The sequence below is a fragment of the Dermochelys coriacea genome, chromosome 1, assembly GCF_009764565.3.
Source record: "Dermochelys coriacea isolate rDerCor1 chromosome 1, rDerCor1.pri.v4, whole genome shotgun sequence".
Classification (NCBI taxonomy): Eukaryota; Metazoa; Chordata; order Testudines; family Dermochelyidae; genus Dermochelys; species Dermochelys coriacea.
The window spans coordinates 333,947,796-333,962,838 of NC_050068.2; the positions used below are offsets into that span (position 1 = coordinate 333,947,796).

The 15,043-nt window shown below is 41.1% G+C and overlaps 1 protein-coding gene across 2 annotated transcripts in view; it reads right to left on the reverse strand.

The window, feature by feature from the left end:
• The window catches only part of PCLO (piccolo presynaptic cytomatrix protein), a 548,662-nt gene that overhangs the window by 97,105 nt on the left and 436,514 nt on the right, over positions 1–15,043 (reverse strand). For both annotated transcript variants that reach the window (XM_038373536.2, XM_038373500.2), the window contains exons 14-16: positions 5,466–5,516; positions 3,915–4,045; positions 196–222 (exon numbers count right to left, since the gene is read on the reverse strand). In XM_038373536.2, the coding sequence (XP_038229464.1) occupies positions 196–222; positions 3,915–4,045; positions 5,466–5,516 (209 nt within the window). The remainder of the gene's footprint in view (positions 1–195; positions 223–3,914; positions 4,046–5,465; positions 5,517–15,043) is intronic.

Sequence of the window (15,043 nt, forward strand, 5' to 3'; positions counted from 1 at the left end):
CCACCTCCACCCCCTACCAATTTCTTTCCCTCCTGGAAATCAGATTCATTAGACAGTGAACAGCAAAGCCAGTCTTGGTTCCTGGATTTATAGGTCATCAGAACTCAATGAAAATCTACAGGTACATGCATAAGATAATCACAGCTTGATGCATGCATGCTTCAAAGAACAAAATTGAAAGATAAGTCACTCTACCTTGCATTCTGGACAACCATGACTTGTCTGCATGGACCCAGTGAGGAGACAGTGTAATAAATGGAGATGGGAAAGTAGAGGAAGCAGCATGAGAGAAAATGGGAATAGACAGAAATGAAAGAGAGAACATGTGAATAATAAATGAGCAGTTTCTAGTTTCAGAATCACAGGAAACAGACATTAACAAGAATACATATTTTGATGTGGATTGAACTACATCAAAAAGAAAGATATGTATTAGCAATTAGTGAATGCATTTGTATTCAGATAAAAGTAATGAAATTACTGGGCATCTCTCCACTTTAATTGTCAGTGGTATGTACAAAGAATCCCCAAAGCAATATGTCCCATTGTGAATGATAACATTAATCATAGTTTGAACTAGAAATGGGCCCAAACCACGATGAAAATTTAAATGCCCCAGAACTTTGTTCCTGTTTGGAGCTGGATTTGAATTCAGGCCAGAACTTTGTAGCTTGGACCTATCTCTAACTTAAAGTCTTATTTCTACAAAATCAGGGCAATAACTCCTCTTCCCCTCCCCTCAACTTCTCATATGACAATCGGCACAAGTAATTAAAACTCAGTTTTTACATAAAATGGAACTGTAGATGTCACAATACGTAAGGACTTACTATGTATCCATCATAAATGGTCTTTTTTAGCCAATTTGAACCTATTGATTTCAATGGGAATTTCATGACCAATTTCTCTGGGAGCAAGATTGAGCCCTTTATAGCCTGAATTAACCATGTTTTCAATGGGACAATTCATGTGCTTTTAGCTATATGTGTGGTTAAGTACCTTGCTGAATTGGGACCATAGTTCAGAAATTCATCTTAAGCTGAACATTTGGGTAATAAGTGTCAAATTTTCAAGAGAGCCTCATTAGCTACACTTACCAAAATTGCACGCAAATCCATATGTAGGTGTAAAACAAATAGTTGTGTGGGCAATTCAGTATATCTGCACATATTTACACAGTTTGCTTACATGATGCAACTATGGAGTTTAATACATTATTTAAATATATATATATATATATAAATATTATATATAAAAATATATAAATTATAGGAGGCCAAAACCAAAGGGAAACTACTAATTTCAGAGGCATCATGCTACTATGGCATAGCTCAAAAATAGGTTCACTTTTAAAGTGCAGGCCAATATTCCATTATATGGACTAATGACGATGGGTATTGTGCAAAGAAAAAATATATATTTAAAATATATATAAATAAATTTAATGGTTATGTGAGTTACTTGTTCATCTGTATAAATGTTTGCAAGATTGAGTAATTGAAATGAATGCGACTGCTTATGGGAATAACTTAATGTGTGAAGCTGAATCTGTCCATATGTTCTTGCAGAGTTGGGGCCTATTAAAGTCCATCACTCCATTAAAGTCTATATGCATTATTTTAACATAGGTAAGTAAGAGTTTGCAGAATTGGGCCACCAATCCATACCTACGGATTGCTTAAGACAGCAGATTGATAGCCTGAATGACTGTCACAGATCCTCTGGAGCGATTGCCATCAATCACGTCCAAGAGAATTTAAGTTCTTAAAGTAATGTATTATGTGGTGGCCAAATATGTGCAGTAAGTCACATTCTAAGACTCTTAAGGAACTACTGGTTTAAAATACTAGTGCACTCACTCAAGAGCTGACTGTTGTGCTGCTTTGTTGGAAAAAGTCATTTATATAAAATAGTTAATTTTAAAATTGAATTTACAAGCAGCTGAAAGGCATGAACCCACTTGCTGGGACAATAGCTGATACAGGTTTGATTCAAAAAATAAATCTAGCTATACCAGAGGGGCATAATGCCTCTGAAACAAATATTCTCTAACAGCTTTCACCTCTCCTAAGTACAAAGGTCCGACATACATTTTTAACTAATCTTGTCAAGGCCTAAGACTCTGTTAGGGCCAATGGGATTATTCACATGCATGAAAATTGACAGGGTTATATGAAGGATTACAGGCCTCAACCCCGGGCCTGTGGGTTGCAAGACATTGGCAGCTCCCTGAACCAGTTGAGAAAGGGGTTAGTAAAGATATAGCTCACCTATGACCCCGTCCACAAAACTCCTGATTGGGGGAAATGTCCAGCCTTACTGATTGGCTGGGATGCACTATACAAACCAGAAAGAAGCAGATGAAGGTGTCTGAGCAGTTAGGTGAATCTTTGGTTGGCTGTTACTTTGGTCCCTGCCTGCTTGCGTAATTCCTGAGCCCTCCCTTCTCATTTGTTCATGCTCTCCTTAACCCAGACCCCCACCTGTTCCCAGTTCCTGTTTTCCTGCCTCACTCTAGGTCTATGATCCTGCGCCCTAACCCCGATGCTGACTACAGCTTCGATCCCTGCCTTGACTCCTGACTCTGACCATTGGCTTGGCACCAGACTCTAGCACTGACTTTTGGCTTGGAACCAGACTCTGGCTCTGGGATTGGCTACACTTACATTTTATAGTGCTTTAACCTGCTGGCTCAGGGGTGTGAAAAATCAGCTCCTGTGCACAGCAAGTCAGAGTGCTTTAAAGCGTTACTGTAAACAGGGAGCTGTGCTCCCAGCACTCGGAGCTAATCCCCTCTTGGAGGTGGATTACCAGGAGCGCTTCAAAGTGCTGCCACGGGAGCGCTCTTGTGACCGCGCTTTGAAGTTTCCAGAGTAGCCATGCTCGCTGATCTTTGATTCAGATTCTGACTCTGGCTTTGGTTCCAGGTTCCTGACTCTAACCATTAGATTGATTGCCCAAACTCAGGACCCTGAAGATTGTGCCACTGCAAAATAAGGCGCTAGTCCTGCAAGTTCTTATGCATGTGTTTAACTTTATGCAGGTCCACTATTTAGGTCAGTGGGACTGCTTGTTATGCACACGTGTAACTGCTTGCAAGATCAGGACCTAAAACCAAAGTTATTACAGTTTATCAGACAGCAGTATGCATTAGAAAGGGGCACTGATTATAGATTTGCTATTATACTAATGGCTCAAAGGAGTCATTATGATCTGTGAAAAAAATTATAAAACACTACACAAGCACTTCAGTGGGGAATCCCACATAACAACCTATCAAATATTTTAACTCTCATATGCTCCCTGAAAGGGATGTTTTCTGTCTAATAGCTCTCCTTTTTAAATTTACACTGTACCTTTAAAACCAATCATAGAGAGATTATTGAACATGGAATTAACATGGCAAATTTTGATCTTAAATTCACAAAAACTAGAAAAAAAAAGAGCCAAAGATGAAATTCCACCCTAGTCTCACCTTGCAGTGTCCATTATTACAGTCTCCCAAAAACATAAGAACCAGAAAAAACAGGCAGAGCAAAGTAAAAGACAGATTCCTAAGGAGAACTCTGAACTCCATGGATCTGGTGGGTTTCACCAGACCACAATGTTATTTTAACATAATTTGTGCAAGTGTGTGACTTTTATTCTGTAAAAATTCAAAATAAAGATTAAATCTGAAGGCCTGCTTCAGATACCACTGAAATCAATGACAAAACTCACATGGATTTCACAGGAAATAGGATTGGGTCCTTTATTTGCACTGTCTTGTTAAAAAAAAGAATAAAGAGATGTTCAATGCTGCTTGATATTAAACAGATTTTCTGAAGTTTTAATCTAAGTTCTGTTTTTCAGGACTGGCATCAAAGACAAATGAAAAGCAACACAGTTCAATCTGAAATTTCCCCTCTACTTACCCTCTCCCTGGAAGTAGATAGACTTTAACGAAAGGGTCAGAATAGCCATTGTTGTCTCGTGGAGCTAGGTTTCTTGCTTGAAGAATGTGGATGATAAGATTGCCAAGGTGCTTGTCATAGTTGATTTGAAGCTACAGTGGGCATTAAAATACTTCGGAATTATTTTTTCCTTTCTTACTTAAGAATTTAGTTTTCCCCTGAAATTCTTTGCATAAATGTCTATTAAAGGCAGCAACACCTATTCACATCTACTTGACAAGTGGCTCATTTCAGCAGATGATTTAATCTTTCAGTGAACTGAGAGCACAGAAACAGATTCTGCTTCCTGCTAAAATGATTGTTAACGCCTCCACAAAAAAAGAGAATGACCTGGTCTTACACTAGAGATCTCAGGTAGAGAGTCTAAAACCAGCACAGAGGTGTGGGCTCCATCAGTCAATCTTATGCACTCACAACCATAAGCCATCTCAGTCTATCCCATTGACAGTACAGGACTGTTCCCAGTCAGGGGAGTAGCCAATATTCACTCACACAGGTTCAAAGTGCACCCTCCCCATAATTTGAAATGGGCTTTTTTCCACACACCCTAAATGACCATCCTAACTTGTATCATCTTCTCTTGACTCTCAAGACTCTCTTGGCTCCATTCTTCATTTCCCCATGTCTCTGGTGGTGCTGTCCTTTTCTTCACTCTGCACCTATGGTATAGCTGTCCTGTATCACACAAACCATCAGTGTCTCTGCTCCTTTTACCCTATTTGCTAAAAGTTAACAAAAGAGGCTGCCAGAACCAATTATTCCCTTAGGCTGTCTTGCTTTAAACCATGGACACTTGGCTCTCCGAGCCACTGCTGGAAGTGGACTAAGGGGACAGATGTAGACAGAGGAGGAAAGGTGCTACCAGCTGCTTTCCCCAGCTCCCTAGAAGCAGCAGAAAGGGCTTCCAGCCATGAGGTTGGAAGTTTACTCACTCTGTGGGGGCCTACCTGCACTTTGAAGTCAGTGGGACTCCCATTTGAGTAAGGTGACCCTGAAATGGGAGCTCACATGGAACTGGGAGGCAATCCCAGCAGCAGCATATTCTATGCCCACCAAACTTTCATTTCCAGAGGTTAGTGAACTTTTTATTTTTAAACTGCTACTGAGGTCAATTCAAATCAGATATATTCAGCTACTCAGCACTGCATGGAAAAAATTTAACTGCTTCTTGGAAAACCCACAATTTTGCTTGCATATATATTCAGTGAATCACAGCGAGTGTCCAAGGATTGCAGATTGGAATCAAGTTCAATTTATTTTTTAGACCTTTTGAGAGCAGTAGGAATTCCCATGCCACTGTTGAATTGATCTTGTATTCCACACACTGATGATAAAGTCAGAGGTCCAAATCTGGCACTGCTTAAACCCCATGGCATCCCATTGGCTTTAGTGACATTTCAAGGGGTCCAAATTACCTCAGAATCAGCCCAAATCACACAGCACAGGTTCCCTTCTGAAAACTCATTCTAAACCTAAACACGTTCAGCTGCAATAAATTCTGTATGTATTTACCTGAATTTCTCCAGTGATTGGATGGGATGTGGACTTTGTGGCTTCAGTGGGCTACCAGATGAAAAAATATAGAGACACATAGATTAAATATAACAGTCTTTCAAAGGTAACATTTTTACAAAGCTCTGTTTACACTACTCTACCTACCATTTACCTTAGAAAGCCACTTTTCTGCTGACTCCATCGATTAATAATTAATTATTATTATAATATTTTCATTGACACCTAGTGACCTCACCTGAGATCTTTAGGCTAGGTATTGTACAAACATTGAGCAAGAAACAGTCTCAGCCCCAAACTGTTTACAGTCTAAACCAGGGATCGGCAACCTTTGGCACGCAGCCTGTCAGGGAACTCCGCTGATGGGCCGGGATGGTTTGTTTACCTGCAGCGTCCGTAGGTTTGGCCGATCGCAGCTCCCACTGGCCGCAGTTTGCTGTTCCAGGCCAATGCAGGCTGCAGGAAGCGGCGCCGGCCAAGGGATGTGCAGACCGCCACTTCCTGCAGCCCCCATTGGCCTGGAATGGTGAACCGTGGCCAGTGAGAGCTACGATCGGCCGAACCTGCAGATGCTGCAGGTAAACAAACCGTCCCAGCCCACCAGTGGATTTCCCTGACGAGCTGCGTGCCAAAGGTTGCTGATCCCTGGTCTAAACAGATAAGACAGACAACATTCGGGAGGAAAAGAATGTAGCATCATTCTCATTTTACAGAAAGGGAGCTGGAGCACAGAGATTAAGGGTAAGTCTACACTATAGCAGCAGAGCTACAGCGCTGCAGCTGTGTAGTGTAGATGCTTCTGACATTGACAGAAGAGGTAGACGTAGAGGTAGTTAATTCTCCTCTCCAAAAGGTGGTAGCTACAGTAGGGGATGGATTAACCTAACTATGTCATACAGGGTGTGAAATTTTTCATAGCTCTGAGTGAAGTAGCTGTCAATCTAATTTTTAGGTGTAGACCAGGCCTAATTGACTTTGCAGAGATGGCACAGCTTGATTTCTGTAGAAATGCATGGATTAAGCTACTTTAGGTCAAGGCCAATTATTTTCCCATCAATTTCTTGGATGATCCCGGAGGAGAGGATGAAAGTGAGTGAATTTTTAAGTGGACGTGACAATTCCAAATCAGTTTCTGTTGATAGTCATTCATTGATTCTTAAGTATCGTCTTCCTTGCCCATCAGTTTGTTCATGTCACTTCCCTCTTTGAATCTTTCCACTGGCTCCCCATCTACTATCGTATCAAATTTAAGCTTCTGGTCCCCTTCTTCAAATCTCTGTATACCCCTGCCTCTTCCTATTTATTCTCCTTTATTGAGGTCCACGACAAGGACAAAAGCATTCCTAGATAATTATGTTTCTTCAGTTTAAGACAAATTTCACCATTTGTTTGATATCCTGTTTCATTATATGATGGTGTCCTTGAGCCAGCCTGGAGCTGCTTCCATTCTTTCAATGACTGGTCGTGCAACCTGGGTCTATCAGGTTCTACAGCAAAGTTTTCAGTACTTTTATATTCTCTCCATACCTGATTCCTTGGTTGATGCAGCAGACAATGAAAGTTCCAAACAAAGACAAACTCACTATTCTTACACCCAGTAAACTAATGCTCAGAAGATTGACCTCCTTCTAACTTGCAGATGTGAATGCAACCTGCCAGGCATTCTAGGTCAATACGACATCTCTTGCTGTGCTAAAGTCATGCTGTAAAATATGTCTCACAGCTACTGCAGTCCTCAAAAGATCAGAGAGAATGCGTCAATGCATTGAAAAGCAACAGTTCAAGATGAGACCTAGAGCAGGGGCTGGAGCTCTGGGTTATGCATATGTTGAACCATGACTAAGGGCAGTGCATGTCCTTTCCTCCCTGGGTGCATTAAATGGGAGCAGTTCCCTAGTCTCCTTGTGTGTAGGAACTAGCGCTGGTTTGAAAAATTCAGATGCAATACAGTTTTGTTGGAATTTGCAATTTGTCAAAATCAAAAGGTTCTGTTGAAAGTACGGTTCAATTTCAGTGGAAACTCCACTGGCAACCAGACAGGATACTGACTAAACCCTGCCGTGTTTCCTGCCAGCTTTCACACCCAGACTCTCAACAGCTCATCTGGCAGGGAGCCAAAATCCTGGAAGTCCCAGCTCCCAAGCTCATGGCTCCTTGGTACCCTGGGCTCCTAAGATCCCTGGTATTCAGTCGCTCACCAGGCAGACTGCCTCCCAGTCAGGGACCTCTGGCTTCTGCAGTCCATAGCTTTAGGACAGCCAGCCAGGCAGACTGCCCTGGAGCCAGGGCTTTGCTCCCTTTTGCAGAAAATCTTGAATCGGAATAAAACCAAATTTTGAAATATCAGAATCCTCCAAAAAAAACGGAACTACATTTCCCCACCCAGCTCTAGTAAGGACTGCAATTGCTGCTGGACCTCGCTCAGGGTGACTCACATAGGGAGGGGATGAAGGAAAAGCCTCTTTCTGTTCTTCCCCCACCTCTGCACAAGAGATAGGCACAAACTGGCCCAATATATTCTATCGAATAAATATCATAAAATTCTGCAGGAACTGGAGATGAACCTAACTCCTATATTCAAATGTTGTAGTTAAGGGTAATCTCTAATAGGAACATAGGAATTCTTTTTTGATACTGGCTTGTACACAGTGTTTGGAGGAATACCCCACCCTCTCCTGCCACATTAATGTCACATGAATAAGTGCTATGGGAAACACATGTTCCTGCCCCCAGATGGTTGTGCGTTAGGAGATTACTGAGAATTGGTGACCCTGGTAATTTTTCTCCTATGGCTAGTGCAGCAGCAGACACTACTGTCACGCATCTGGTCTGTGTCTAATCCTTTTTAGAATCTTACAAAGCGATTGTACTCATTGCCCTGGAGGACAATTATAAAATTAATGCTACGTTACATAACAAATTCCTGTTATGTTTAAGTTTATTGTCTACACATTTCATCGAGTTTCTCCTTGTTATTTTATTAGGAGGCTAGTTAAATAAGACTGTTAAATATGACTCTGGAGACCTGAGTTCTGGCCTCAGCTCTCTCACTGGAATACTGGATGACCCTGAGCAACTTACTTCACCTGCTTGTGCCACAGTTTCCCCATATGTAAAATGTGGGTAATGATGCCTCCTTTGTAAAGGGCTCTGAGATCTGGCGAGGTATTTTTTATTATAATAAATGGGCTTCTCAACTATTTTTTAATGTTATACTTGTATAATATCTTCTCTTACTCGTCTTCTTTACACGCTGAACAGTCCAAGGGCCAAATTTGCTGATGACATAAGTGGGCCTAACTCCACTGATTTCTGTAGGGTTACACCTACTTATACTGCCAGTTAAATGTATCCTAATCTTTTCTGAAGAATCTCCTTGTCTCTCGTTGCTTTCAGTGCCCTGTTTGGCCTTTTTTATTTCTGCAGTGCTCTTTTTGAAATGAGGTTACCAAAAGTAAATGAAATATTCAGGCTAAGGACAAACCATCAATTTATATAAAGACGCAATCATATTTTCTATATTGTTCTCTGTGTTCTTAATGCAGCCTAATCTCTTACTTGATCTTTGGACTGCCAATGTATATTAAGCTGTCTTCTTTGTTACTCTGTCTATCTTGACTCCTAGATCTTTATCTTTACATATTGCAGCTGTTTCAGAATCCATGAGTGAGTACAAACTATTATGAAGTTTTCCTTTCAGTGTGTATCAGCCTTGAATTTGCTTACATTGAATTTAATCCACGGCCATAGTGCCTCATTATGCAGAACTCTGCTCCCCTGTGCTGCACGGTGAAGATGGAAACAAAGGGGCTAGAAGATGGGTAGGAAGCAGATATGACATGAAGAAGTGGAAGAGTAATGCATACATGTCACAATCCATCTGGATGGCAGAGAATGGGGAGCTTATGCTCTTTGAGGCATGGTCCCCACAAAAAAAACCCCCAACAGTAGATTCCTAACAGAAATGTGCATGGGAGTTACTGACGAAGTGGGTATTCACCCACGAAAGCTTATGCTCCTATACGCCTGTTAGTCTATAAGATACCACAGGACTCTTTGATGCTCCTTGTTGCACTAACTTCTCAGATAAATGATTAAAGGGCAATGGAAGAGCTAAAGGCATCACAGCTTCTGAGTAAGACCTAATACCTGGAAGAGATTGACCCAAGAAGCAGACTTGGAGGACTAGCTCGCTGTGTGGCTACACCTGAGATACACAGGGATGAATCCATTTTTAAATGGACCATGTCGCATCTATGGCAATTTGCTCTGTCTCCTCCAGAAGGCCACAAAACCCTCCTCCCCAACCAGGAGAATTTGTAAGTCCCCATTATGTTACCTATCTGTGCTCAACAGAGGTATGTACAGGCTTTCCTTACCAGACTCCTGGCCCAACTGTCAAAAATCTGCTTTTCTTACCAGACTCCTCCTAACATCCCCCCCACATCCACTACATCTCCCATGATGCATTGCAGTGATGGGACTCCCACAATGCCCCACACAACTCAGTCAGAGGGAGGGAGGAGTGCATTATGGGAAGCGTAGTTCCACCAAGAAGTCTAGCCCATAGGAGAGAACAGGACATGACGCACCTGAACTACAATTCCCAGGGGGCATCACAGCCCCATCACAGATGCAGTTTAACAACTCCTAAAATTAGCCACTCAACCTTTGAAAAAAATATTCAAAGACACTATTGACTAAAATTCACTTCTTAATTCATAGCCTATGCATCATTTAAATCCTATTTAAGTTCTCACAACAGGGCTTAAAGAAAAGGAGTACTTGTGGCACCTTAGATACTAACAAATTTATTTGAGCATAAGCTTTCGTGAGCTACAGCTCACTTCATCAGATGCATTCAGTGGAAAATACAGTGGGGAGATTTATATACACACACAGAGAACATAAAACAATGGGTTTTATCATACACACTGTAAGGAGAGTGATCACTTAAGATGAGCTATAACCAGCGGGGGGCGGGTGGGAAGGAAGAAAACCTTTTGTGGTGATAATCAAGGTGGGCCATTTCCAGCAGTTGAGAACATCTGAGGAACAGTGGGGGGTGGGAGAACATGGGGAAATAGTTTTACTTTGTGTAATGACCCATCCACTCTATTCAAGCCTAAATTAATTATATCCAGTTTGCAAATTAATTCCAATTCAGCAGTCTCTCATTGGAGTCTGTTTTTGAAGTTTTTTTGTTGAAGAATAGCCACTCTTAGGTCTGTCATCGAGTGACCAGAGAGAAGTGTTCTCCGACTGGTTTTTGAATGTTATAATTCTTGATGTCTGATTTGTGTCCCTTTATTCTTTTATGTAGAGACTGTCCAGTTTGGCCAATGTACATGGCAGAGGGGCACTGCTGGCACATGATGGCATATATCACATTGGTAAATGCGCAGGTGAACGAGCCTCTGATAGTGTGGCTGATGTGATTAGGCCCTATGATGGTGTACCCTGAATAGATATGTGGACAGAGTTGGCAACGGGCTTTTTTGCAAGGATAGGTTTCTGGGTTAGTGGTTCTGTTGTGTGGTGTGTGGTTGCTGGTGAGTATTTGCTTCAGGTTGGGGGGCTGTCTGTAAGCAAGGACTGGCCTGTCTCCCAAGACACTGGACACTTCCTGGACACTACGGTGTTAATAAGCGATGGTCACATAAACACCACCCTATACTGGAAACCTACTGTCCGCTATTCCTACCTACATGCCTCCAGCTTTCACTCAGATCACACCACACGATCCATTGTCTACAGCCAAGCTCTACAATACAACCGCATTTGCTCCAACTCTCAGACAGAGACAAACACCTACAAGATCTCTATCAAGCATTCTTACAACTACAATACCCACTTGCTGAAGTGAAGAAACAGAATGACAGAACCAGAAGAGTACCCAGAAGTCACCTACTACAGGACAGGCCCAACAGAGAAAATAACAGAACGCCACTAGCCATCACCTTCAGCCCCCAACTAAAACCTCTCCAACGCATCATCAAGGATCTACAACCTATCCTGAAGGACGACCCATCACTCTCACAGATCTTGGGAGACAGGCCAGTCCTTGCTTACCCCCCCGCTGGTAATAGCTCATCTTAAGTGATCACTCTCCTTACAGTGTGTATGATAAAACCCATTATTTCATGTTCTCTTTGTTTGTATATAAATCTCCCCACTGTATTTTCCACTGAATGCATCCAATGAAGTGAGCTGTAGCTCATGAAAGCTTATGCTCAAATAAATTTGTTAGTCTCTAAGGTGCCATAAGTACTCCTTTTCTTTTTGCGAATACAGACTAACACGGCTGCTACTCTGAAACAGGGCTTAAATGGTTCATAAGAACATAAGAACAGCCATACTGAGCAGACTAATGGTCCATCTAGCCAAGTATCCTGTCTCCAACTGTGTCCAGTGCTAGATGCTTCAGTGGGAATGAGCAGAAAGAGGCAATTATTGAGAGATCCATCCCCTCTCATTCAATCCCAGCTTCTGTCAGTTCACAGGCCTTGTCCTGGCCCCCAGCAAAGGAATGAATGTTACTTGTTGATAGCTCAGGGTAGGTTTTCATGAGATGGTGCTTAAAAATGCTGAAGTCTGTCTACACTATAGCTGACAAGACTGGTTAACTGGACTACAGATACAAACTATTCTAGGGTGGATGCAGCCTTATTTTTCAAAACTTAGAAACTCAAAAATGCTACAGCTGATTCATCACAAATATTGGGTAAAAAAACAACAACTTCTGTCAGGAAACACCATCTGATAAACTTTAGGCTGAAAGCAGGGGTTGTGTGGTTTTCCAAACCGAATTTATAATGCAAAGCTACACCTTTTAACTAAGAAGTCACTGGGGCTCCATAATGTGTATCTGCAAAAACACACATACCTATATAGAACATTGTAAATTCCTATGTTAAGCTTTAACAACTTTACAGCCTTTTAAAATGATCCTTATTCATTCTTTAGGCTCAAATTCAGCAAAACACTTAAGCGCACACTTCAATATAAATATTCAAGTAGGGTTTTTTTAAGTCAGTTGATTGACATGTCACTCTGTGGGACTGACCACATGCTTAAAGTGAGGCACATGATTAAGTATCTTGCTGAATCAGGGCATAAAGATTAATTTGGCAGAAGGAAAAGCAACTCATTGCTGTTTCAGAGGGAGTTAGGAACCCTAAGGACTTACAAAGGCAGCCTATTCTTCTTTAAGAGGCAAAGAAAATTGTTCCTGATGGACATTTTATAGCCAGATGCCTAGTATCCAGCATGTAATCTGAACTGCAACACAATCGTGCATCAGTTTAGAAAAGAAATAGACTTGTACAAGACATAACCCATTCATGGCTCAAAATGTTAACTCCCGTCTCTGCCTCATCATTCAATTTCTTTTGTTACATTTCTTTTTCCATAGAAGAACTGGTGCTTTGTAATGCTGTCAAACTTCCTAGGGAATGTTGTCGTTATTGTGATGGGGAGCTCTTGTAATGCCAGGCTCTGATGTTATGCTCTATCACTCTGTATGGTAATGGGACAAATTATTAAATATGATGGAATCTGCATTACAGGATATCAAAGAGACTCCTACATCATTTTTGAAGTACATCAAATGTGCTATACCAAAATCTTTAAGCAGAAGATTTTATTGACTACCAAAAGGAAGACCTAGACACTTCGAAACATTTAGGCCATCATGAAACTTTTGCAAATGTGATGGATCAAGGTTTTAGTCTGACTGCCAATGTCATAAATCAAAAGTAGAAGGGAGCTCCAAATTGAATAAGTTATAATACTGAGATCTAACAGAGCTCAGTAGAGTTATGAACTTGTTCTGTAGATCAAGAAACATAAGCCATGATATGTCAGTGATAGGAATGATTATTATATAGGGAATATATACTTTTGATTTGATTTACAGAAAGAGAGTTTTTAATTACTTAATCTTCTTAATTTGAATGCCAAGATCCATTTTACTTAATTTTTAAGAAATACATTTATAAAAGAATAATGCATATTGGATTGCTTTTCCTCTGTGAAACATTATGGGTTTAATATGTATCTTACTGGCATGAAGTAGCTTGTGTTTAACCCATCTATGGGATTTCTGTCCAATCCCCCTCAGTAAATGTTTGACCTCCTACTATATTTATTTCTCTTCCCTTAAGGACAATAATTTACACCCAAACTAAAGTGGCTAACAAAGAGAGGAAGGCTCTTATCTAAAAGACACACAATTTTCTGAGGATCTGGACCAAGACTGTGGAACTCACGTAAAACATAAAGGATCATCATTAAAAGCATAACCTATCTCACTGATGCAGCTTTCCCACAGCAACTCTCTAAAAAACTCCTGATTATAAGTCTGAGCTTGCTCCTACTGGGACAGCAGAATGAGAGACAGAGAGATTCTTGTGTTTACCTCTCACAGAAGGTAACTGGATCCACAATTTACTTAAATTGTAAGCTCTTTGGGGAAGGGACCATCTTTTTTCTGTGTTTGTACAGCACCTAGCACAATGGGGTCCTGGCTCAAGCCTGGTGTTCCTAGGTGCTACCACAGTACAAATAAATAAAGAACGACAAAAATAATGGAAGACCTTATAAAATCCTATACAGAGCTCTAAATATAGATAATTAAGTAGCTAGGAAGTGCATTACTTTCACATTTGGAACTATCCTTAATGTTCAGCTTTTCACTATCCTAATACCTTCCTTTAGAAAAGATTTGAGCACTCTTCCTTACAAATTGCACAAGGAGTGCAATCCTTCCAACATTGATTTCTATTGCAGGCAACAAGTCTTTTGATGAAAATGTAGCAAAGTGATGCATAACTTTATAGCCCTTTTTTCCCCAACTTCCCACATGAAAAATATTGCTAATGCCTTTTGAATGTGTGTTTGGTATCTCAGGCATAAAGCAGTTCAGCTGAGAAATGGACAATATTTGTCAAAGAAGATCTGAGGGTACAGTTAATAACTAACTCATACTCTTGTTTAGTGAGAAAAGCAGAGCTTGATGTTAACATTGTTGTTAACTTCTTCCTGGTACTCAAAGCAATTCTTATCAGTACTGCAACTATGATTATTTATCCGTTATAACACTTCAGTATTTGGCTCAGCACTGTGCACGTCATAGATAGTCTCCCCCTGTGTTTTTCTGGGTGAAGTCCTGGCCTCAGTGAATATGTCTACACTGCAGTTAGATATCTGTTGCTGGCCCCTGCCAGATGACTCAGGCTTGCAGGGCTCAGGCCAAGGGGCAGTTCAACTGCAATGTAGACATTCAGGCTCGGGTTGCACCTCACCCATCTTGTAGGGTCTTCGAGCCTGGGCCCCAGCCCGAACCTGAACATCTACACTGAAAGTTAAACAGCCTTTAGCCCAGCCACGGGTTTTTAATTGCAGTGTAGACGTACCAGATGAGGTCAATGAGAGTTCTGGCTTCACTAAAGCTGGTATGTCACCACAGAGTAGACAGGATGCACATGAAAGACCAGAGAAAGGATGAGCAGGACAATCTTTTTGTTAAAGCACTCAAATTGGACTAAAGATATCTTAGTTCAATTCCTGGCTGTCAC